A 25,356-nucleotide genomic window follows, 5' to 3' on the forward strand; every position below is an offset into this window, starting at 1 on the left:
TACAAATAAGAAACAGAGGAAAGGAAAGTATATCCTTCACCACGTGAAGAACCAAGCAAGCAACGGTGCAAGAGTTTCCATCTGTTTGTTTTTCATGCGTTCTCTTTCTTCTACCAAACCTCTAATCATGTTTGTCAAGAAAATAATCGGAATAATTATGGATTTACTCCCCCAATTTTTCGACTCGGTTTAATTTGGTTTTCAAATTTTTGAAAGCTTCATTTTGGTTCTTTTGAATTTTTAGAAGTTTCAAGTTACTATCTTTATGGTTCTTGAATTTTTAGAAGTTTTCAAGTTGGTATCTTTATTTTTTTTTTTAAGTGATTCAATTTATACCTTCTATCATATTTCATTTAACTTAACGTTCTTTTATTTGTATACGGATAGTTGTCACACGATGGAATTGTTAATTTAATTATTTTGTTTGTTGAGTGTAGTTAATATCATTTTAGTTTTTTTATTGATATTTTCTTGATTAAGTATATTTAGTATGAAAATGATATTTTGATTATTAAATTTTGACAATTTTATTTTACAACATGAAGTGTCGTTTTTTAAGTGGTTTTAAAATATTGAGAATAAGAAAATAAAAAATCACTAAAAAAGTGACATAAATTTGTCAAAATATAATAATTAAAAAATCATTTTCCTATTTAGTCTGATATTAAATTAATTTAATTTAAAAAAATAAGGTATCAAATTCAACGTTCCAAAAATTCGGAAACTAAATTAAACAAATTAAAATAAATTAGAAAATCAAATCAATAATTATATCAAAATAATAATAGTATTATGTTTTTTTTCCTTCTCAAATGGGACACTAAAATTAATCAAGTTTTGATTATTTCTCAAAGGGCCCAAGTTTTAGCGTAAATGTAAATAGAATAAAAATACTATAAATTCATCGAAATATGTTTTAATTTATGATATTTATCGAACAGGGTTGCTGCAATAATGTATTGGTGTAAACTTGGAAACTTATAAATTGATTCTTGAGTCATTCATATCATTGATTAATAAGCAGTATAGTGAAAAAATAAAGCTTGTTTCAATTTAGGTGCCAACAAAAAGAAGACGCCAATTGGAAGCAAAATCAAAACCATTAATGGAAAACAATAAACAGACAAAGATTTAGCCTTTACCTTAGCCTCCAACACTTGCATGTTTATTGTCCCCTGCCTTTGCCTCTTTCACTACTTTAAATCACTTTTTTTTTTCTAAATAGTGATAGCCAGATTCTATACTCAGTTTTTCTTTTACTCTCGTGTACTGAACATTAAAAATGTAATATATTGGTATTTAAAAGAAATATATATTTTAAAACTTAAAAATTAGTGATTATTAAAATATGTTGAAGACACAGCAGAAAATATGAATGAATTAGGAGTCACTTTTTCAGAAAACACAAAAGAAATAACTTAAAATGATGTTGGCATTCGTATTCGTCTAAATATTGGTATGTGAAGACGTTCCTGTCAGGTTAATGATTTTACAAGTTTTCTGCTTCGAGACTGTGCTTTTTTAATAGATATGGGTTTGGTTTAGATTTGTTAAATGTTTTATAATTTTTTAAGTTTTATTTTTTGCTTGTGAAGACGTAAGACTTTAGGTTTTAGGTTGTATTTTAACATGTAAAAGTATTTTAATTTGGATTACTTGGATTATTATGTGAATATAGTTTATTTTCTTATCTGGAACCAACATTATTTATGAATTGTCAAGAGTTAAAAGGTGAGTTCGAAATCTTACATCAAATAAAAATAAGTAAAATAATTAATATATAAATAAAATAATCAAAAATTTATTATTTTAAGATTTTGGATCGCCATTAATGTTTTAATCTCTTATCTTGTATATTTATATATTCACAACTCTTTAATTTCAAATTTCTTCTGTCTTTTCTTTAAAATCATTTGTAAATGTATGGTCTAACGAAATTCTGGTTCAAGTATTTAGCTTTGGTGTTTATTAAATCGTCGTTAAAGTATTTAGCTTTAGTGTTTATTATGTTGTTTTAGTTACTTTTTCACTTTGAAGTTTCAAGTTGATGTTGAATTATTGTTACATACTTCTATTATCTAATAAATTTACCATATAACTAAAAAATAAATTACAACAAAAAATATAAATATACAATCTTATTATTTGAAGTATTTGGGTGTAGTGTATATTGTAGTATACTAATGTTATTTCTATTTTGAAGTCAAATTTGATACTATAATAGGTTGGTATATAACTTTCTTTAAGAAAAAACAAGGATAATATTTTTAAAATACTCGGCTAACTCAAGATGACAGATTATCAGAATTGGGTATGAAAATATTGATTTATAAAATGATTTTCACAAAACAACTGATACTGTGTTCACGTTTTGTCCTTGCTCTGCAATATCACTAATCAGACCAAAAACGCATTTTGATACTCTCAAGATTCGCACAAACTTATGACACCGACTAATTTGGGTGTTTCCAAGCCTATCATGTTCTCACCAAAATCACTTAATTTCCACGTTAAACGCGAATCCCAGTAACAAATAGCTTTTAAGAAAACCGCGTCTACACCCACACGCGCCCAAACTATTTCCAATTTCAGAGCTGACTTTTAAAATTGATTTTGTGGGTTTTTCAAATTTTAACATTTGGATGCTTTTAATTTGAATAAGTAGTATATGATGATTCTATTAATTTTATAATAATTAAATTATATATTTCACTACAAATTTTAATTATTTCATATTTTTCTTTTATTTTTATAAATATTTTGAGGGTTAAGCATGTTTTTTGTTTTTTAATTTTAATTTGAAGTAAAAATTAAAATTAGTTTGTCTGTGAAATTTTAGTCTAATTTAGTCTCAATTTTAAAAATACGTGATTTAACCAAATTTTATTAAGTTTATTTGATCTTTTAACTTCGTTTCATAATATTATTTAAATTGCTTACGGTGTCTTGCACGTATCTAATCTTAATTAAAGAACTTGTTTGAAATATTAGATAAACTTAAAAAAATTTAGTTAAAACCATTAATTTCACACATTTGTAAATATTAGAGATTGACAAAATTTTAAATTGGTTTAAAGTTTCTAAAAGACTAATTTAAATTATTATTAAAAGTTAAGAGATAAAACCATAATTAACCCTTCTTTTTTAAGTTTAATTAAATTTTAAATTTGTCATTAATTTGATATCTTTAATTGAGTAATTATTAATTTTGTACTCAAATTAAGTACTCAAATTTTATATTATTCAATTAACTATGTTTTCTTTAATTTTCTTATTAAATGGATCATACGTGATTATTATTTTCCAAATTTTGCTTCCTTTATTTATTTGGCAAATGTGTAAGGTTTTGTGAATAATATAAAATAACATTATATAAAATGATATATTATTTTTATTGAAAATATATTGAATAACAATAATAATTTTATTAATAGTAGAATGTTCTAGGTAATAACATTAAAATATAAAAAAAATATCACATCCTTGTTATCTAACTTGATTTACCTTTAAAACAAGAGACAAAAATAGTGATATTACGCTGATTAAAATGGAATGTTAGATTGAATTAAAAGTTTGAAGAACTTTCAGAACTATATTACATTAAATATCAACTTTCATTGAATTTTTTGGGAAACGTAAATGTTATTGTACTTAAGTAGCAATAAATTAGATTTAAAAAACCAAAACGTCTACGTATACTAACTCACATTAATATATTCACTAATTATTTGTTTATTATTTTATTTCATTAATTTTTCCCTTGAAATAATTTGATTATTTACTTAACTATTTCATTAATATTATAAATTATTTTTTATTATCTATAACAATATATAAAGATGATTCTTTCTTTTGTGTCCACATTTCATAATACCAATTATACTCTTTAGAATATAATTATTTATTAAATTTTTTAAAATTAATGGTTATTTTTACCTGTTTTCTATAAAACTGTTTATCTTTTATTCTTTTTTTTATTCATCAACAATTAATTTTTCTATTCATTTTACTTTATTTTTAACATTTGATTTCATTTTTAATAAATATAAATTTATTTTATATATTAACTTAATAACATTACACCATTATCATCTGTTAAGATATTATCATACACACCTGTGTGTACGCTAGTTAATCAATAAAAGATAAACAAATGTAATATTTTTGTTGATTTTTTATAAAAACAACAACTTAAAATCATGTTTAACACGATTTTTTTTTTTGGCGATTAATAACGTACATTTTCTATATTTTTAATACAAAATAAATAATCAATTCCAATAATTGAAAAAAATATATTGCAAGGACGTACTCGAAGGTTGTCATGCACCCCAGAAGAAAATATGCCCTTTGGGCGCATTTAAGGACCGTGATATGTGATTTATGCAGCTATAATTTTTAAATAAAATTTCATCCACAAAAAGTACACTATTTCATTATATAATTTTAACGAGATAAGTTGCGAAATATATTACAAATAAAAAAGGAAAATATGACGCAATAAAAACAAAATTTCCGATACATCCAATAATCCTCACGTTACTATTCATTTATATATTAGCATTTTTAGGTATTTAAAAAAAATTACGATCCAACTATAATATCTCAGATAATTTAATTTTAATAAAATTTTAAGTCAAAATATATTAAAAATATTATATAAAATAATATAACTATTTTATAATTACGTTTAGGTTTAATGAAAGTTATATGTTTAATTAGTTGGATGGTACTTATTTTCGTTTATATGTGTCAGTTTGGTACACGTTTGTAAAAATGTGTTAATCTAGTTACAATTTTTGAAAAGGTATCTTAAGCATGTTCATTTTATACAAAAATTACTAAAATCGTTAACTTAATTCGTGACATTTATCACTAAATTTTAACATAAATATCAATATTTAATTTTGTAAGTCATTTTAAACAGTATTAATAATTTTTTATTAAAAAAAATTTAACTAATACATCTTTTCAAATATTAACATTTTTTGAAAAACAAGTACCTAATATATCTAAATAAATAAAAGTGATATCATCTGATTAAACTAAAATTCGACAATTAAATCAAAGATATAATAAAGTATTTGTTTTGAATTAAATTTAAGCGATTTTGGTGGGAGACCACGTTTGGAGAACATTGGGTAGCGTGTGTTGTTAGGAATGGTCCATGTCACTATCTCACATATTGCTAAGGCTAAACTTAAAAGAAAAGGCCGAAAAAAAGATAAGGAAGCACCAGTTCACCAGGTTCTCAAATATTTTAATTATTTTTTTTCTCAACTTAATCCATCTCTTATCTATCTATCGCTTTTTATGCTCACCATAAAATATTACACATTCTATACTAATCCATTAATAATAATACCTGTGGTCCACAGTTCACACATCCCATAAAATATCGCCGAGTTATTCGCCAGATTCTCGTCTACTTTTATCAGATTTTATTTCAAGCAAAAAGTGAAATTAAAATGGACATAAAATATAATTAAAGTCACCCGTTAATATAATCCATTTTTCATCGTTATCATCCTACACTTCATACTTTAATACTATTACGAACATGATATATGCAGACAATTCATATTCAATTTTCAACAGAAAATGAAAAAGAATGACACATTATGATGATTAAGCAATAACTATTGAATTTTTAATTTACATAAAACAATATGTCAAAATGGGATATATAAATTAATACTATTTATGAGTTAGTATCTTATATGTTTTTTTTTTTTGTTTAAAACGTTTTTTCTTGGATAAACATTTATTAAGCCTGCATTCGATTGTAAAAATTCGTTTTCAATATTTTTATAATTGTTTTTTAAAAAAATTAAATAATTGGTTATAAATGGGAAAAAACTATGGAATTTATTTACGCAATGAAGTAAATGTATATTTATAAAAAAAAATTATCCACAAGCATAATGATTTACTATTAATATGAATATTTTATTTTATATTAGATTAATTCTTTCATGGAATTAAACGTTATTCTCTTATAGAAACATATATACATATAATCCCTCCTAACTATTCACAAAATAGAATTTATGGAAATAAAAGAAGGATTGTTTTGAAAGTGTCTTTCAATTCTAAACTGCACTCTCCCATTCGAGTCCAGATTCTATATTATTATTTTTTAAAATATTAAAAATACATATTTTAAATATTATTTTAATATATTTTAAAATGTTAAAATTAATATATTATAAAAATATAATAGAATGGCACAGAAAAACCAAATCCAAATTATTTTTACCTCTTTGAGATTTCTGAATATATGGAATTGGAGGAATTTAGATTCTTTATCGGACTAAAAAATTATTTTTTCCCGTGTTTGAATTATCATTAATTTTATAACACCAATTTATTTTTCAACTTCATTAAAGAAGAAAAATATTATTTCGAATCTAAAGATAAATTAATATATATATATATATATAATTTATAACAAGAAATTTATTTTCTCAAGCTTTTATTATAGAAGTATTTGTACTCTATGCATAACTTTTCTTTGTTCAATGATATCTGAATAATTTTGGAGGATAAGAAATTGAAAATATCAATATCATGTCTATTAATATAAGAACCTCCTATTTTCCAAATAAAAAAATTAATATGAAATTTTTTTTCTAATGTAATACTTTACGAGAAGCATAATAATTGAAATAGGCTATCTTTGCTTTTTTTTTTTTTATCTATTGGATGTTAATTGTTAATTATACAATCTGACTTTTTAATGTTTTCTTTATTTAAAAATATTATCATTAATTTTTGTCATTTTTCCTTTCCCGTCTTCCAACGAGGCTATGTCTCGTGTCTCACGGATATTCATTGATAATTATGATATATTTACCAAAAAAAAAAAGACAAGAATGAAATTTCGAAAAAGGAAAAGGAAAAAAAAAAGTCTTTATAAGGCCGTAAGACTCGCGATTGCCACACGAAACGAAACAGCATTGCCGTTTTCCTAATCTCATTCTCATCCTCTTCTTTCGTCTCTAAGTCTCATCCGTTACCATGGATCCCTACAAGGTATTGCTATTCGCCATTCTCTTCTTTAATTGCCTAATGTTTTCCGACTGCACCATTACTAGACTCACCAAATCTTCTTCTTTTTCGTTTTCGCCGTTTCTTTTATCTCAACGTGTTCAATTCTGGATTATTAACTATAACTATAACTTGTGAACTCTTTGAAATCTGCGCTTCGTGGAGCAACTACTGTCGTGTGAATCGGTTATTAGACTCTGTTTGCTTACTGGTTCTTTGTGTGATGCAGCACCGGCCATCCAGCGCTTTCAATTCTCCGTTCTGGACTACAAATTCCGGTGCTCCTGTTTGGAACAACAACTCCTCTTTAACTGTTGGAACTAGAGGTACTCATCCTAGCTGAAATTGTTGCATAATCACGCATTTGAATGATTCCTTGCTTACTAGAATTGTTCAACTTTAACTTTTTTTATGCCAGCGAAGTAGAACCCTGGTAAATAATATGATTTTGCTGGCTTTGTTGTGTTTTGAGGGCTATTAGTACAGGATGTGTGGATCATGTGAATGAGTATGTATAGACTATAGGTGAATCTGGTTTTGGCAGTTAGTTATTACCCTTGGTAGTCACGGTTCACTGAATATTCAGAATGCAACATCTAAGCCATGTTCTGAAAAACTTTTCAACAAACATATATACACTATTTTTAGTTCTTGAATATTCGGTTAAACGTGATCAAGGTCCATGTACTCTTCTATCTGGTCTTCGAACTTTAAAAAAACATGTGTATTTAGATTCTCCTAACTTTAGAAAGATGTTGAATTTTTAGGAAGGAGGAACTAAAATCTATGGAAGACTAAAGTTATCAATTTTTAAAAATATAGGGATCTTAACCATGTTTAACCAAAAGTATAGACTAAAATATTTTTTTTCCCCCGAAAAAAGAGAAAAAAAATGAACCAAGTTTCTTCCAGTTCGCATAGGTTAGTTTATACATTAATTAATTTGTAAAAGTGCTATCATTTACCAAAATTTGATTTGATTTTATGCATAAATAAATTTGAGTTTTGTGGGAGAAACTTGTTTAATTTTCCCTTCATATTTGTTTTCCTTATTACGATTTATGAAAAAAGTTTATCCAAATAGAATCTTTCTGGCATGTATTGATTCTTTGCACTGTTTCTATCATAGAGATTGTATATCTCTATGTATAGTGTAAACTTTGATTTCACTTATCTACGTTGCAACTTGTTAGTTACAATTACGTGGAAAAAGATTACGAGATTTCGGTCCTTTTTTTCCTATACTTTGGCGAGGGTGCCGATGGGGTGTTGGCTTATTTATGTGTTTGTCACACTGGTGTATATCTGTATTGAATTCGGATGAATATTATTTAATCAGAAAAGAGGAAACTTACGTTATTTTATCCATTTTGGCAGGTCCAATTCTCCTGGAGGATTATCATCTTGTGGAAAAGCTTGCAAACTTTGACAGGGAACGGATCCCAGAACGTGTTGTCCATGCCAGGGGAGCTAGTGCAAAGGGTTTCTTTGAGGTCACACATGACGTTTCTCACCTGACATGTGCAGATTTCCTGCGAGCTCCTGGAGTTCAGACACCAGTAATTGTCCGTTTTTCAACTGTCATCCATGAGCGTGGTAGCCCTGAAACTTTGAGGGACCCTCGAGGTTTTGCTGTGAAATTTTACACCAGAGAGGTATAGATTAATAAACATATTGCATGTTTAGAACATGTTTAGGAAATATCTTCCCTAACATTTCAGCTGCTGTTGTTGAAAAATAATATGTTTAAAACTAAGCTCATCGTAGAGATAAAACTTAAAATTTTCTTGTACAGAGACAACTAGAAGAATCAAATATTTAGTTTAACCTTTAAAGAAATATGGCAGTAGTTGTGCTTTGGTGTTGTACATTATTCCTAATTTTGCCTTGTGAAACAGGGTAACTTTGATCTTGTTGGAAACAACCTTCCCGTCTTCTTTGTACGTGACGGCATGAAGTTTCCAGATATGGTCCATGCTCTTAAACCCAACCCTAAGAACCACATCCAGGAGAATTGGAGGATCCTTGACTTCTTCTCTCACTTTCCGGAGAGCCTTCACATGTTCTCCTTTTTATTTGATGATTTGGGTGTTCCACAAGATTACAGGCATATGGATGGTTTTGGAGTTAACACATATAGCCTGGTCAACAAGGCTGGGAAAGCAGTGTATGTGAAATTTCACTGGAAGACCGTGAGTGGTGTGAAGTGTCTATTGGAGGAAGAGGCCATTAAGGTGGGAGGAGCCAACCATAGTCATGCCACTCAAGACCTTCATGATTCGATTGCTGCTGGTAACTATCCCGAGTGGAAACTATTCATTCAGACAATAGATCCTGAGCACGAAGACAAATTTGACTTTGACCCTCTTGATGTAACCAAGACATGGCCCGAGGACATTATACCCTTGCAGCCTGTTGGTCGCTTGGTCCTGAATAAGAACATAGACAACTTCTTTGCTGAGAATGAGCAACTTGCATTTTGCCCTGCCATAATAGTTCCTGGTGTATATTACTCTGATGACAAGATGCTTCAAACCAGGATATTCTCTTATGCTGATTCACAGAGGCACAGGCTTGGACCAAACTATCTGCAACTTCCTGCCAATGCTCCCAAGTGTGCTCACCACAACAATCACCATGAAGGTTTCATGAATTTCATCCACAGGGATGAGGAGGTAGGTTAAAGTTTGGACTCTTCATATTTTCTTATTTTTTCCTGCATGAGAAGCCGATTGCCTTGTTAACTACATTATTGCTGTTAAGTTATTCACGCACATCCTGGTTGGGTGATATTGCTATCAATTCTTTAGTTATTATTACATTTCTTTCGTGGGACTAAATTCTGCCAATTTATAGGTCAATTACTTCCCCTCAAGGTATGATCCTGTTCGTCATGCAGAAAGGTTCCCCATTCCTTCTGCTATCTGCTCTGGAAGGCGTGAAAAGGTTAGATTTTATCATTTGGGTAATATGCAATTGTGGAGCACCTGTTAGCAAAGGAATCCACTGGCCATGAATTTCAGTTCTATTGCATAGTTCCTTTCAGTTTTTGTTTGTTTAAGAAACTAAGAAACCAAATTACACATTCTAGAGTTCTAATAAAAATTTCTGAAAATTCAAACTTCAATCAAAGCATTAGTTAAAACGTGTATTCCTTTGATATGTTTTTCTATTCTAATCTGTTAGACAAAATACTGTTGCTGAGCAAATATATTATGTAAATTGATCTGACAATAAAGGAAGCAAAGAAGTGGACCCATAACATTGTTAAATGTTTCTTCATTGTAGAAGAAACAAATTACAAGATTAGGTTGTGTTCTTTTTTAGCATTGCTTTTGGATAGAAGAGATTAATGCTTTATAAACAAATGGCAAGATTTTGAAAAACAATAAATAGCTCTGGTAAAACTTTTGGAATGCTGACGATATTAATTAGTGCAAATGTATGAACAACTCTACTTCTTAATGCAGAATGCAATTGAGAAGGAGAACAACTTCAAGCAGGCTGGAGAGAGATTCCGATCTTGGGCACCTGACAGGTTCCTGTTATAAACTACTGATATGATCAATGCGAAATATGTTTGGTGATGTCTAATGTCGGGTTCTCTCTTCTGTGCAGGCAAGATAGATTTATCCGCCGATGGGTTGATGCTTTATCTGACCCACGTGTGACCCATGAAATCCGCAGTGTCTGGATATCATACTGGTCTCAGGTGAGATAATGAGATTTAGATTTTAGACATGCTACTTTAGCAGTGTATGAACTACTTGGGTATGGTTTTCTCACATAATGTTCTTTTCTTGGAACTGTCATGCAGGCTGACCGTTCTCTTGGGCAAAAGATAGCATCTCATCTGAACATGAGGCCAAATATTTAATGTTGTTACCAACCCCAGAATGATTGCAAGAGTTGCAATCGTGTAAAGCGTACGATAAGGATGTGATTTTGAAACCTTTGGGAGGACTAATCCTTTTCTTGCATTATTATGTTGTATAACTCATAGGACTCCATGCATGCAACTCTTTGAGCTATCTCGATGCCGTTTGTGTGTTAGTATTTGTTTACCTTATCGGCATGTTTCCCTGCTACTGTTGTGGACTGTGTTCCTCCTTGATATTCTATTAAGAAAGTATTAAATAAAAATAATAACGATAATTTCAAATTATTCTAAACTTTTATTACCATATATACATCTAAAGCACATATGATTCAATTGTTAGGCATAGTCTGACATGTTCAGCTGGAAATTTAGATTAGAGGCTCAATGGGTCCAATGAAGCTGCTTCATATTATTGTTTAAAGGTTGTTCAAAATTCAAAATGAAAATCGACCAATAACAAAATGTCAACATGAATTTGTAGCATTGCTTGTGTTGATTAGAACTTCCATTTTCATGCAAACTCGTTTTTCAAATATGATGCAAGGAGAAAGCAACTCCCAAGTTCATCCATTTTGTTATTTATTTATTTATGCAACTCTGATAATTCTATGAAGCTAGAAATTTTGTTTTGAAGAATTTTATCATCCATAATAATAATCTTATTTAGTTAACATAAAATTTATCTTCAGTAAATGAAGCAAGCACTGTGTACACAAAATTATTATCTGTATTTAATACCATGGGTTATCACCTGTTGAACGACACTTTGGTTAGGTAAAAAGAGTCATTCGCCATACGCTCCAATCCAACTTGATATAGTGTAAAAAACAATAATACTGGTTTCTTAATTATTATTTAAGCTCTCATAATTCTTGAGATAATTATTATTTCATTTTTCAATAAAAAAGGTTCCCCTCTTCAAAAAACATGATACTTTTACCTACAATTAGAGGAATCCAAATTCCAATTAGAGTTGGACATATACCATTTAAGCTTGCATCTACATAACATTTGTATGGTGAAAAAACATGTACGTGTAACTCGATTTAAACAATTTTAATTTTTGCAAACGGTAAATTCTTTTATTAAATATGTCAGTACACGTTCACAAATATATATTAAGATTTTTAGTACTCATTTGCATAAAAAATAACTTAATTCATTAAATAATGGACAACTAATTAAATTTTGAATTAAATGGAACTTGATTATATAGGTTTGAGGGCAACCTACTAAGTCCCAAAGTAAAGTTCATTTAACTCACCAATTGCGTAGGTCAAATATAAAAATCTACATGAAATACTAAAGATGCAAGGCAGTTAAACATGTGTACTAAAGATGTTCTAAACAACATAATATCTGATTAATGCAATACTTTACTTTTTAGAAGAAGAAACTATTTTTTTATGATATTTTTATTATATTACTTTCATTACTTAATTTTTTTTTTCTCTCTCTTTGATGCCTTCAAATAACTATTTGAATTCAAGTTAGAGTTTTTTTTCAAAATACAATTTTTTTAATAAATAACTAAAAAAATCTAACTTTGTATCTGATATGAGTGTGTTTTTGCATACAACATTTTTCATGTAGTAATAATGTTAGGGTTAAATATGTTTTTTATTTTTTAGAGAAAATTGTAAGTAGTTTTGTTGGAAACTTTGAACTAATTCAGTCTTTCATATTTAGAAATGTTTCAATTTAGTCATTTAAATCAAATTTTTTATAATTTATTTGACGTTTCAAATGCGTTTATCAGTTAACACTAAAACGAAAATGTGTCAAACGGTATAAATAAACTAAAATACTATAATAAAATGTGTTTGAAATGTCAAATAAACTTAATAAAATTTGATTAAAATGATTAAATTTACATATTTCTAAAATTTAGGACTAAATTGGATCAAAATTTCCAAAAAAAACTAATTCCAATTTTTAACAAAAGTTAAAAACTAAAAACATATTTAAACTTTTCAAAAACATAGTGTACTTTTTCTTGAGAATATAAAATATTATAAACTTTCATTGTCTCGTTTGAATATAATGGGCTTCTGAACGTTGGTAAGCCTACGAATTTGGGTTAACATGTCGGGTCTTGCATTGTGCGGCACTATGATTTCTAAATGCACCCTTTAAAGGGTAGAACATAACTAAAATACCCTTATAAAAAAATTAAAAGTAAACTCTGCTTCTTCATGGGCTATTCACACATCCATACCTTAATATCTATTTGCATTTTGTTGTTCCTTGTACCGTTGCCAATGATTTCCCATTTTTTGAATTTTCGGAGTTCAAAAAATTATTTAACAATATGTATTTGTAATTTTAAATAATCACCTCACGAGACAGTAAAAATATGTTCTTTAATTTAGAAAACATGTCTCTAACTTTTTTATAAAATAAAATGATTCCTTAATCATTACAAAAAGGTTTTAAAGGTATGCATGTCATTCAATTAACATCCATGCTCTTCTTTTCTATTATAATTATATCAAGATTTTTACAATTAACATCCATTCAATTAAAATGATTTTTAAAATATTATTTAATTTTTATCAAGATTTTAGGATTAAATTTTTCACTTGACTTTAATTTACATTTTCAATTATTTTTTAAATAACCGTATTTTATAAAATGAAAAACTTATTTAAATATCAAGCAATAAAAATATATATTTTAAAAAGGTTCCCAAAAGACATATTTTTCAATCTGATATAAGTAACTAATATTTAAATATCCATTCATATTTAACTTTAATATAAAAGCACTTGAACTATTATTTAGATTATCAGTTTTTTATCTCTTTACATTAATTAAAATTTCTCACAAACTTCTCTTCTACTTCTCATTTTCCATTACTTTGAAACAAATTTATATTTTCTCTTTTTACTTTTTATTTTAGACTCTCTTAGTTTTGGGTGGCAAAACAGTAAGAGAGAGGGATAAGAAGATTCCAATCCAAGTGTAGAATATCCAGCACCTCTCTCCATCGTTACAGAATCTCTCTCATTATATTATTTCTTCCTCCAATCCTGGAGGAACAGCTGTCCAAACATGAGTGGGAGAACCTTCGGGCCCACTTATGGGCCTGGGTGAACTTTTAGTTGGGCCTATAGTGTCTTTGATCTGTTCCATCGAAGGAACATGTCTTAGTCGGTTAATGCCACCAAGTTGGACACATTGATCAGGATTCTATGGTTGTGTTTTGATACGCAGGAGTAATGATCTTATCAACGACGTAGTTTTGATACAAAATGGAAAACAACAACAACATCAACAGCACTACCCATTTTGGCCTCTCCTACAACTTGCCTCATGGTCCTATTCTACTCCTTCAAACCAACCACCAAAATCAATCGAATCATTTTAAAATAATTTAACATATATTTATAATTCAACTTTATATTTATCAACTGAGAAACTAAATTTTTTAATAAATAAAAATGAGTTTTATCTTTTCAAATAAAATACAATTAAACCTAAAACAATGTAAAAAAAAGAAATCATGTTGAATCTACATTCTTAGTTCTCCCATGATGTCTGGTAGCATGCAGCAAAAGCAAAATCAGTAACAACATGGTATAGTACATGCAGAGGTACATCACATGCTACCTTGAATGCCGTATACATCCAAACCGAACCCTAAAATTAATAACAACAACAATATTATTATTATTGGTATTTATTATTAATAATATAGTTGGTGCAAATGAAATGAAATACATAATTATTTTAGACGTCATGTTTCCAGCACAGAGAAAGTGACATTGGTTTTGATTTTGAGGATTCGGTTCGGTTGCCGTATGAGACCGAATATTGTCGTTGTCCGAATTGGTGGTGGATAGTGGATCTTACCCTTCTTCTGGATCTCCTTCGCGTCAAACCAATTAAAAAACACTTGGTGGGGATGGATTCTTATTCCCATTTTGCTATTTAAAACCCTAATCTTTAAACTATCACATTGGGAATCTCTCTATCAACTTATCATTTTCACTCCTAAACGCAAACCCACCAATTTCTTAATAAATTAATGTTTCACACCTCACCTTCAAAATGCCTTTTTTAAATCATTTTTTATTTCGGTCACCCATAATAATTATGCTGAAATTATAAAAAATGTAAGAATTCGATTCTTATGATTATTGAGAATATCAAATCTTCACTATGATCTCGTTTTCCTGTATGATCATGGAGGAGTTATGCCCTGCAACATTTCAAATCCATTTAATTTTAAATTAAATTTTGAAATTTACTAAATATTTGTTCTTTTCGCGTGACTTAAACTGCAATAAACAACTACTAATGTCGGTTTCACTCCGACATGTATAACTTCTGTCAATGAAACATGTACTTATAATACTGATATACGTAATCCTTAAAAATACTACTACTAGTTTCTGATGATTCAATGGAAAATTCAAGATTCATGCAAAAATTCAGATCTTTGTACATTTGGTAATAAAATTTGAAGAAATTCTCATGATCTCACGTCATAATATGCAAATCAAACCTTTTTTTCTTTCGATTTATAATGCATGAGCGTGACTCAGTCCACGCTCTCCTCACGTCATTGACAGTGAGAAATTGTTAGTTATAATCTGTTAATGGTGAAATGAAACCAACTTTTATATATATATATATATATATATATATATATATATATATATATATATATATATATATATATTTGTTTAGTCTATGTGTGACTTTGGTTCTTTAACATTTTTAGTTAATTAAGTGCCTTTTAAAATAATTAAATTGGTCTGAACTGTATTAAAATAGAATGATCCTGTACGATTCACAATAAAAGTGTCAAATTAAAAAAGTATCAAATTTTCTGTAATTTTATAGAAGGAAAAAAAACTAGTTTATTGTCATTTTAGATTATTTATCATTTAGCAACATCAAGGGAATCTTTATAATTTACTAAAATTTGTCTTTCTTTCTCCACACTCTCTTCAAAGAATAATAGCATAAATTGATTCATTTATTTTCTTCTTTACAATAATAAGGTATCAAGAACACACAGTTCCAGAAACAGATAATTCAGTTCCGTATTTAATTTAATTTCCTTTATAGAGTTTAGGACAAATGTTATGTTTCTTAATCCCTGTGCAAAAAATTTAAATTGACATATTTTGAAAAATCGATAGCTCATTTTACAAGTATTTATTGAACTCAGTTCATGATATAAATATCAGATACATAAATATTGAAAATTCTTGTTATATGTATACGGGTGTAGTATTTTTATTTTTCGTTCGAATCTACAAGTTAATTTTTCAGGTAATTAAAACAAAATTAAAATGTTAAAAAGGTAAATTTGAAAGCAGCTCGAGTGTGACTTGCTTTGTAATAATTAAATCATTTAAATAGGTTACTCGTTTCATGTTAAAATACATTATTAGTGTCAAGTTTCATATGATGAATTAACTGGGAAATTTTTATGCTGGTCTAAATGATTTTAAATTATCATTTGATTACAAATGACACTAACATAGTAATGTGTACGATAGATATTATAAAAGTTAGTAATCTTTTATAATGATAATTTATGATATAATAAGATGTATATTATTAGTATCAAGTTTTTTATTTGTAATATAACGTTATGTTATTCAATTTATGTTTAAATACATTATTGTCAAGAATTGTAGTTTTATTTAAGTAAAGATATGATTATACAAAAACTTAAGGTATTTCTATAGAAAATTATATTAAAGATTCGATCTATAATTGTGATTGTCATCTGCATATAAGTGTGAAAGTCGCACTCACATAAAAAAGTGTAATAGATCTTATATATTAAAGATTATACATCTATAAAAAATAACAATTTTATAATATATAATTATATTTAAATCTCATAATATAAATTAATTTTGTGAGATTAAATTAAATTTTAAATTTATTATTTAAGATGATATCAAAATTATCTAAAATTTATTATTTATTAAACTTATCATACTATTCATTATTAAGAGATTTAAATATGTATAAATCTCACCTTAAAAACTATAACTATATCTGCATATATGTAAAAAATTGGTTCATGTATTAACAAATGATATGTTAATATTTTGGACATAGTAGGAAGTGATAAACAATGTTAACAAAAAAAATTAGAACATGGCAATACTGAAATAGTAAAAGAAAAAACTAATTATTTTTATAGTAAACAAAATTAAAAAAAAAATTATTATTTTTTATATGCAGTGGTTGAATAGTATAGGAACAGAAGAGCAGAAGAGGAGTTGAGTTGAGGTCATCTTCCTGAAGTAAAGTAAAAAAAAAAAAAAAAAAAAAAACCCCACGGGTCCCATACGAGCGTGAGCCACACTTATTTATTTTCTAAATTGCATTTTAATAGATTTGTGGGGCTTTCTGATGAAACAACCAAGAGAGAAAAAAAAGAAGAAAAAGGAATGGGCAAATTGCAGAGATCGTGGCCAATGTGGGATGAGCAACATCAACACTTCTTTTACGGCTCCCAAGGATTCTCATTCCAGCAGATACAACTTATTTTAAGATCACAGTAAGAAAAAGGACAAAAAATAATGCAGTTGCACCCAAAGTAGAGTAATACAATTTCCTAAACAAAAATTAGGTTAAAAAGTGCTTAAGAATTCTATAAAATAGTTCCACTATGTTCCCCTCAATTTAACTGCCTGATTGGTAGACATTTACAACCCTCTGCAACTACATTTTCTGATACTCACAAGTTAAAATTGTATGAAGTTATTTAAATTTTAGTTTAGTTTTTCATATATATATATATATATATATATACACACGAGAATATATTATTAGTTTATAAACTTTCATTTATAATAATATAGGAAGAGATTTCATCTTTTGTGTCCAATTTTAAAATATCAATTTTATCTTTTATTTCTTTTTTTTTTTTTATTTATTTATTAATAGTTATTCTTTCGTTTTTTTAAAATATTTCACTTTATTTTTAATAAATATATTTTTATTTTATATATTAACTTAATAATAATATTATATTATCATCACCTATTAATATAATATTATACATATTAAAAAACTGTGTATGTTACGAGTTAATACAAAATAAAATAAATCTAGTTCATGTACAAATTTTTTGATATATTTTAATTCTTAAAATTAAAGAAAATAATATAATTATTTTAATTTAATTATGTCAATTTATTTATATATATATATATATATATTTAGATTAGTATATGAGTCATTACATGACGGTTTGACACCATTCATAATGTAAAAAAAGTTTAATATAATTAAATTAAAATATTATATAAATATTTTAAAATTTAAGATAAAATATATCAAAATTTTCATAAAAAATATTTAATTTTATATAAAATTTTAACAACTAATAACACATCTAATCCTATTAATATTTTTTTAACATATATTAGCCCTAAAAACTAAGTTAAGATATTTGAAGTATAAAACTAAAATGTATCATTGAGTTTGAGCATAGTTTTGTTGGGGTTGTGGTTTGACTTTACCGCGAGAACGAGAGTTCCAAAGGCAGACACAACGCAACACAACTGGGTTGTGTGTGGGGTAGGAGTCTGCATCAGTATCTTCTCCCCTTTTGCTTGGAATCATCACTCTCTGTGGCTCCTTCTGCTGACGTACTCCTATACAAATGCTTCATACTGTTCCTTCTCCAACACCAAACCCTTTTCTTCTTCTCTTCTTTTTCACCACTACTTTCTCTTTTAAAATTCCACTACTTTTCTACCTGCTCTCTTCAACTTCTTCTCTTTTATTTTTTCTTTTTTTTCGCTCTTTTTATATTACCATTTTGGGGTTAGCAATAGCATGGACTAGGGTGGGGGGACATTATAGTAAACAGTTAACAGTGGAGTGTGCAAACTGCAAACAATAAAAAATGAAAACGCAAGTTGGGTATCTTCAAGAATCTTTACATGTCCAGTTATTCAAATTCTCTTTCTCCTTCTCTCATTCTCAGCTTTACTTCACCCAGCTTCGTTCTTCTGCTGTTTTCCTTTTTCAACAAGCGTGGCTTTATCATTCACAAGAGGTGGAAGGAATCTTGTTTATCATTTGCAGCAAAGTGTAGTGTTGTTGGGAGAGAATCTTTCTGAGCACTGCCACACTTTTTCTGGTCCAACTTCCTTCTCTTTTTCGCTCCCTCCCTTTTTATCATGGTTTAGAAGGGGGTATATATTCTATTTCTACGAGGGTGTCAAAATTTCGGGTTGCTTCTGCAAAAAACCACCACTGGTGTTATTTTGACTCTGTTGAGATACTCGGTGGAAAAGAAAACATCATTGTTTGTCGTTCTGTGTCTGATTCCTTCCATATTATTCTTGGCAAGATAGAAATATAGAGATATTTGTATATAATCTGCTGTTATTGACATTATTGACAACTTTGGGCAGAGGACAACGTTTGAGGAGTGAAGACAGATATTATATTATCCAATCCAACCCAACCCAGTCCTGGGTTGTTCTCTTTTGACGAGACAAGAATTTTGAGATCTGTTTGAGAGGTGAGGCTTGTGTTGTTTTGGGAGGAAGTTGTTTTTTTTTTTGCTGAAGCAGCCACCCATGATGAGAGATGGTGGTGTGACATCATCATCACCTGCTTCCATGATGGAAGCTCCACCACCCGATGGAACAACGACAACAATAACAACAATGGATTTTGATTACATGGGTGAGCTTTTCTTAGATGGGTGCTGGTTGGAAGCCTCTGTTGATGGATCTGACTTCTTGCCGCAAAGTCCTTCCTTTTCCAATCCCCTCTTTGACCCTTCATTCTCCTGGCCCGCCTTGGAGACCAACCACAATGAACCCCAGGGTGCTGCTTTTGGGACACAACAAGAAGGCCACAACAACGACAACATGGTTAATGTTGTTGTTGGTCAAGAGTTGCAGCCTGAAACTACTGCAATTGAAGGAGCATCTGAAGGGGTGAGAAGATGGAGGTTTGCACCCGCACCAAGTCCTGCACCTGGACCTTCCATAATGGAGAAGCTGATAAGGGCCCTCATGTGGATCAAAGACTACAACAGGAACAAAAACATGCTTACACAGATATGGGTGCCGGTTCATAGAGGTGGTAGACCGATTCTCGCAGCTAATGATATTCTGTTCTCACTCGATTCCAGGTCTGTGAACCTTGCAAAGTACCGTGAAATCTCAGTGAGGTACGAGTTTTCTGCGGAGGAGGGTGAGGTGAAGGAGTTGGTGGCAGCAGAGAAGGGTGGCTCCAAGGAATTGTTGCCAGGGTTACCAGGTAGAGTGTTCAGAGACAAGGTTCCTGAATGGACTCCTGATGTTAGATTCTTTAGGAGTGACGAGTATCCGCGAGTTGACCATGCTCAAGAGTATGATGTGCGTGGGTCACTCGCAGTACCAATCTTTGAGCAAGGGAGCAAGATGTGCTTGGGGGTTATTGAGGTTGTCATGACTACTCAGCAGATCAACTATGGTCCTGAACTTGACAGTGTTTGCAAAGCTCTTGAGGTTTTTCTCCTTTCCTATTTGCATCACTTCTTCTCTTCTGTTGTTTTTTTTACTGTAGCAGTGTGTAGGTAAATAAACATTCCAGGAAAAGTTGAACCAAACATCTTAGATTTTGAAATAGTGAGATTTTATCTTAGGTTGTTTTGAACATGCATTTGCTGATTCTGAAGGAATAAAAATGCTCAACAAGTGTTCTCGGTATGTCCCTTTTACGAAATATGGCATGGTCATGTTTGTGAACGCAAATTTTCATGCTTATCTGATGTTTTCCACTTTTCACTGTTGTGAGTTGTGATTGAATTGCTTTACTTTAACACATTTGAGTAGAGATGCTTATGGTTAACACCTAACATGCCCAACATGAAAAGCTCGTAAGAACTCATTACACCAGTTTGATGATGATTTGTTGAAATGTGTGATCCTGCAGGCCGTTGATCTTAGAAGCTCAAAACAATTAAGTATTCATAATGTGGAGGTAAATGAAAAACCAACTCTGAGAGGAAGGATTTTTAATGATCTCAACTTTGCAATTCTCCTTCTAACAAGTATTTTTTATTTTATCAGGCATGCAACAGGTCCTACGAAGCTGTGCTACCTGAGATTCAACTGGTGTTGAGATCTGCATGTGAAATGCATAGATTACCTTTAGCTCAAACTTGGATCCCATGTGTTCAACAAGGCAAAGAGGGGTGTCGGCACTCAGAAGATAATTATCTGCTATGTATATCTCCGGTAGAACATGCTTGCTATGTTGGTGATCCCAAAATCAGGCCTTTTCACGAGTCTTGCACAGAACATCACTTGTTGAAGGGTGAAGGTGTTGCTGGGGGAGCTTTTATGACCAATCAACCATGTTTCTCAGACGACATAACATCCTTAAGCAAGAAAGACTATCCACTGTCTCATCATGCGAGGCTGTTTGGATTGCGTGCTGCTGTTGCCATACGCCTTCGAAGCATCTTCAATAGCACCGATGACTTTGTTTTGGAGTTCTTCTTGCCTGTAGATTGCAATGACAGTGAAGAGCAGAGGAAGATGCTGACATCATTGTCCATCATTATACAAAGGGTTTGTCGCAGCTTGCGGGTTATAAGTGATAAGGAATTGGAGGAAGCTAACTTGTCAATTGATGAAGTGATTTCCCTTGCAGATGGTGGATTTGATAGCACTGCAATTTGTGAGGAACTTCAACACAAAGGGACGGTTCTTTCATTAGATACTGAAGAAAAATTAAGTGAAACAACTGGTAGAAACTTCTCTGACCCGAGGCAGCAACAAGAAAGTCCTGTTTTAAAGGGAAACCTTGACTGTGTCAGGGAGTGTTCTACTTCTGTTGAGGGTAACTTATCAAGTGTGGGAATTAGTAAAATGGGAGAGAGAAGACGAGCCAAGGCAGAGAAAACTATCACTTTGCAAGTTCTTAGACAATATTTTGCTGGAAGTTTGAAAGATGCTGCAAAGAATATCGGTGGTAAGTCTTGTACAAGAGCATGTTTCTTTTATTGTTTTTGTTTTTGTGTGCAAACACTAGGTACTGTTTGCCATGCAGATAGAACAGAATGGAACTCAAAGGTTCTATTCTATACTACTTTGTTCCACCCTTTCTCATAGAACCAACATAAACCACATTTTCAACCTCTTGTCTTGTATTGTTTTATTCTTATGTAGTGCACCACACATAGAACTAAACTTTATATCCCTGTTGTTGATTTTAATTTTTGCAAAGAGTTTGATTCGTTTCACTTCCTTCACATGTGCTTATTGAAAAGTTCATCTAAACTGGCTAAGTTTGATATGAACATATTTATATCTAGTCGATGTGGACTTCCAATCGTTTTCTTATATGACAAAAGCAGAAAAAGCTGCGATTACATACATATATTGCAGTGCTTTTTCTTTGCTTATCTAGCAGTAATCTGTTTCATTTCAATATAAGCATGGTTTTATATTTAAACATTTGCCAGTGTGTACAACAACCTTGAAAAGGATTTGCCGGCAACACGGGATAAAGCGTTGGCCCTCACGAAAGATCAAAAAGGTTGGTCACTCCTTACAGAAACTTCAACTTGTGATTGACTCGGTTCAAGGTGCCTCTGGGGCATTTCAAATCGATTCTTTCTATTCAAACTTCCCAGAACTAGCTTCTCCAAACTTATCAGGAACAACCATGTTCTCAACTCTGAATCAAACCGATAATCCAAACTCAATAAGCACGCACCCAGATCCTGGTTCATTGAGTCCAGAAGGCACATCAAAATCTCCCTCTTCCTCCTGCGGCCAGAGTTCCATTTCAAGCCATTCCTGCTCCAGCATGTCGGAGCTACAGCAGCAGAATCCCGCAACCAACATTGCCGGTAACAAAGATTCCACCATGGCTGGTGAAGATTCTGCAGATGTTGCGTTGAAGAGGATCAGAAGCGAAGCAGAGCTTAAAAGCCTGAATCAGGATAAAGCAAAGGTCTTGCCAAGATCACTGAGCCAGGAAACACTTGGTGAGCACCCCAAAAACCAGTATCAACGACCCTTGTTGAAAACAAGTAGCAAGGTGGATGGTCACAGAGTAAAAGTCACATACGGTGATGAAAAAACTCGGTTTCGGATGCCCAAGAACTGGGGCTATGAAGATCTTATGCAGGAAATTGGTAGGAGATTTAGTGTGAGTGACATGAGAAAATTTGATGTGAAATACTTGGATGATGACAGTGAGTGGGTACTACTCACTTGTGATGCTGACTTGGAGGAGTGCATTGATGTTTGTCGATCTTCTGAGAGTGCCACCATCAAATTAAGCCTACAAATTTCTAGTCATAGTATGAGAAGTTCTTTAGAGTTTAGATAACAGATTGATTGTAAATCATAAGATCCTTTTTCATGTATGTTATGTGAATCAGTCTTAGAAAATACACAATTCTTTCTTCTTTTTTTGTGATTTTTTTTTTATTACTTTAGCAGAATGTAAGGATAAACTTCCTTGTGCTCTAAGCAATAAGCAGATTCTGATATGTAATATTTAATTCTCATTGAGTTTTTCCATATAGAAGAGTCTGGTTTATCAAGACTTTAAACCTAACTTAACTTTACAAAATTGACTTGTAAGATAAAGTTTACATTCACATACATACACATATAATAAACTGGTCTTATTTCTAGTTAATGTAAGATTTTGACCTGTCTTATCTTTAGTTAATGTAAGATTTTTAATGAAAATAACCTGGAACACCAAACTAATGTTATTTTTGTTCTTTTATGTTTGATTCCACGGGAAAGTGGAAGAATGATAGCACAAACCCGCTCAAACTATGTTGAATTTTCGATTGCACATTAGAAAATTCTGAATGTAGTTATGGCAGTACTTGTTAAAGAATATTGTACTTCTTCAGTTTTGGTGAGGAAATAATTCGAAGGCAAATAGTATTTTGATATTTTTGTTGCCTGAATCATCGTTTATTTATCTGAAACCTGAGAGAGATTCGTCCAACGTTGAATCCAACGCAGCAATCATGTACTATAGTTGTCGTTTCCATTATATGCCACATCACTATTCCACTAAGATTGTCAATTATCTATTATGCACATCCATGATGCACTTGCCAATGTTAGTTTAATAAAGTTGCAACAACGACATATGCATAAGATAAGATGTTGAGAAATACCAACCAGGGTTACTATTAATGGTTCCAACTATAAGATAATAAATGGAACATTTTTTTTACGCTGTGAATAATTAAATTAAGTAGAAAAAATAAGGACAACTTATGTATAGTTCACCTATGTAAATTTATTCTAATTTATGTCAATCACTCTACATTTTGATTCGAGGTATTCATGAATGAATTGTGTTAAGTCGGTTTTGAGGGGAAAAACCAATAATTTATTTTGCTGTACGTTGGGTCAGGAATAGGGTATAAATGTTATACTTTAAATATTTATTCATTTTTTATTTATGAATGCATACATCACTTACAAATTCGTAGTTGGTGACTACCGTACCACTGACAACTGTTGTCATGTCTCAATTGTTTTAGTATTTTATTAATGTATTAGCCATTAAGTCTACTCATATTTTCTTGCGTCAGAGGCTCAATTGGAATAAGATAAAAAGAATGAAAACAAAAAAAAAAACAAAAAAAAAGTATATACAATAACTATTTATGAAAGTATGTATGAGTGAAAAAGTAATATACTTAATTTTATGTGATTTTTATTGTGAGAAATTGAAGTGTAAAATCATAATACTACATTTAGTAAAGTCTACTAGTTGCTCTGTTAACATTCTTAATTTTGTAATCTTGGATGAGTATAACTATTGCCTCAGACAAACTCTATGCACCAAATATTTCGTAACTTTTTTATTCACATTATTACAATAGTATTTATCTTTATGACTTTCCCATGGTGCTTCCGACTTTGTTATCATATTAATTTCCTCCTTCTACGATAAATGAAATATCATGTTTGTCTCATCCTTTATTAATTCAGCACAATCTTATGGTATTTAGATGACTTCTATTTTTATCCTATATATATAACTTGAAGTTGTTTCCAAAAAAATTCTTAATATCAAACTTGGTAGTCATATTTCATAATTTTTTTATTTTCTTTCTTCACTCTATAGACACCGCCAATTATAAGAGAATAAAAAAAACACTATTGCATTTAATTAGATATACGCAAAATCAAATATCAAAGCATAAGTAAAACATAAAATAATACTTGTATATATAAACTTCAAGTGTAAGACCAACTCATGAAATACTACATTGTAAGTCTACACACACTAGAGAGTCTAGCCTAACACACTATTGAACAACATAATAGATAATCTAATAAACGACCTTCCTAACTTTTGTTTTATATTTTATTATTTGACAAGATCTAAAACAATATAAATCCCATTCATATAGAACTGTTCTTCTAATATTATCTTAATAA

The 25,356-nt window shown here is 30.1% G+C and overlaps 2 protein-coding genes across 2 annotated transcripts; both read left to right on the plus strand.

The window, feature by feature from the left end:
* The first annotated feature begins 6,875 nt into the window (after positions 1–6,875).
* LOC114163102 (catalase) lies at positions 6,876–11,215 on the plus strand. The gene is made up of 8 exons (XM_028047190.2): positions 6,876–7,035; positions 7,280–7,376; positions 8,428–8,705; positions 8,949–9,725; positions 9,907–9,996; positions 10,521–10,588; positions 10,669–10,762; positions 10,868–11,215. The coding sequence occupies exons 1-8, from the start codon at positions 7,021–7,023 to the stop codon at positions 10,925–10,927; spliced, it is 1,479 nt and encodes a 492-aa protein (XP_027902991.1). The 5' UTR covers positions 6,876–7,020; the 3' UTR covers positions 10,928–11,215.
* Positions 11,216–18,498: 7,283 nt separating this feature from the next.
* Positions 18,499–23,482, plus strand: LOC114162381 (Plant regulator RWP-RK family protein). The gene is made up of 5 exons (XM_028046252.2): positions 18,499–19,058; positions 19,336–20,424; positions 20,852–20,899; positions 20,989–21,895; positions 22,389–23,482. Exons 2-5 carry the CDS (start codon positions 19,504–19,506, stop codon positions 23,261–23,263), a joined length of 2,751 nt encoding a protein of 916 aa, XP_027902053.1. The 5' UTR covers positions 18,499–19,058; positions 19,336–19,503; the 3' UTR covers positions 23,264–23,482.
* The last annotated feature ends 1,874 nt before the right edge of the window (positions 23,483–25,356 follow it).

Source organism: Vigna unguiculata, chromosome 9 (genome assembly GCF_037176805.1).
Source record: "Vigna unguiculata cultivar grain cowpea cultivar isolate G323 ecotype 2 chromosome 9, ASM3717680v1, whole genome shotgun sequence".
Classification (NCBI taxonomy): domain Eukaryota; kingdom Viridiplantae; phylum Streptophyta; class Magnoliopsida; order Fabales; family Fabaceae; genus Vigna; species Vigna unguiculata.

Excerpts from the sequence above, each read along its gene's own strand:
- LOC114163102 (XM_028047190.2), top strand. Across the intron at positions 10,589-10,668 it reads CGATCTTGGGCACCTGACAG|GCAAGATAGATTTATCCGCC; the intron begins GTTCCTGTTATA and ends TCTTCTGTGCAG. Across the intron at positions 10,763-10,867 it reads GGATATCATACTGGTCTCAG|GCTGACCGTTCTCTTGGGCA; the intron begins GTGAGATAATGA and ends ACTGTCATGCAG.
- LOC114162381 (XM_028046252.2), top strand. The coding sequence starts at position 19,504 with ATGATGAGAGATGGTGGTGTGACATCATCATCACCTGCTTCCATGATG. Across the intron at positions 20,900-20,988 it reads TAAGTATTCATAATGTGGAG|GCATGCAACAGGTCCTACGA; the intron begins GTAAATGAAAAA and ends TTATTTTATCAG. Across the intron at positions 21,896-22,388 it reads TGCTGCAAAGAATATCGGTG|TGTGTACAACAACCTTGAAA; the intron begins GTAAGTCTTGTA and ends AACATTTGCCAG.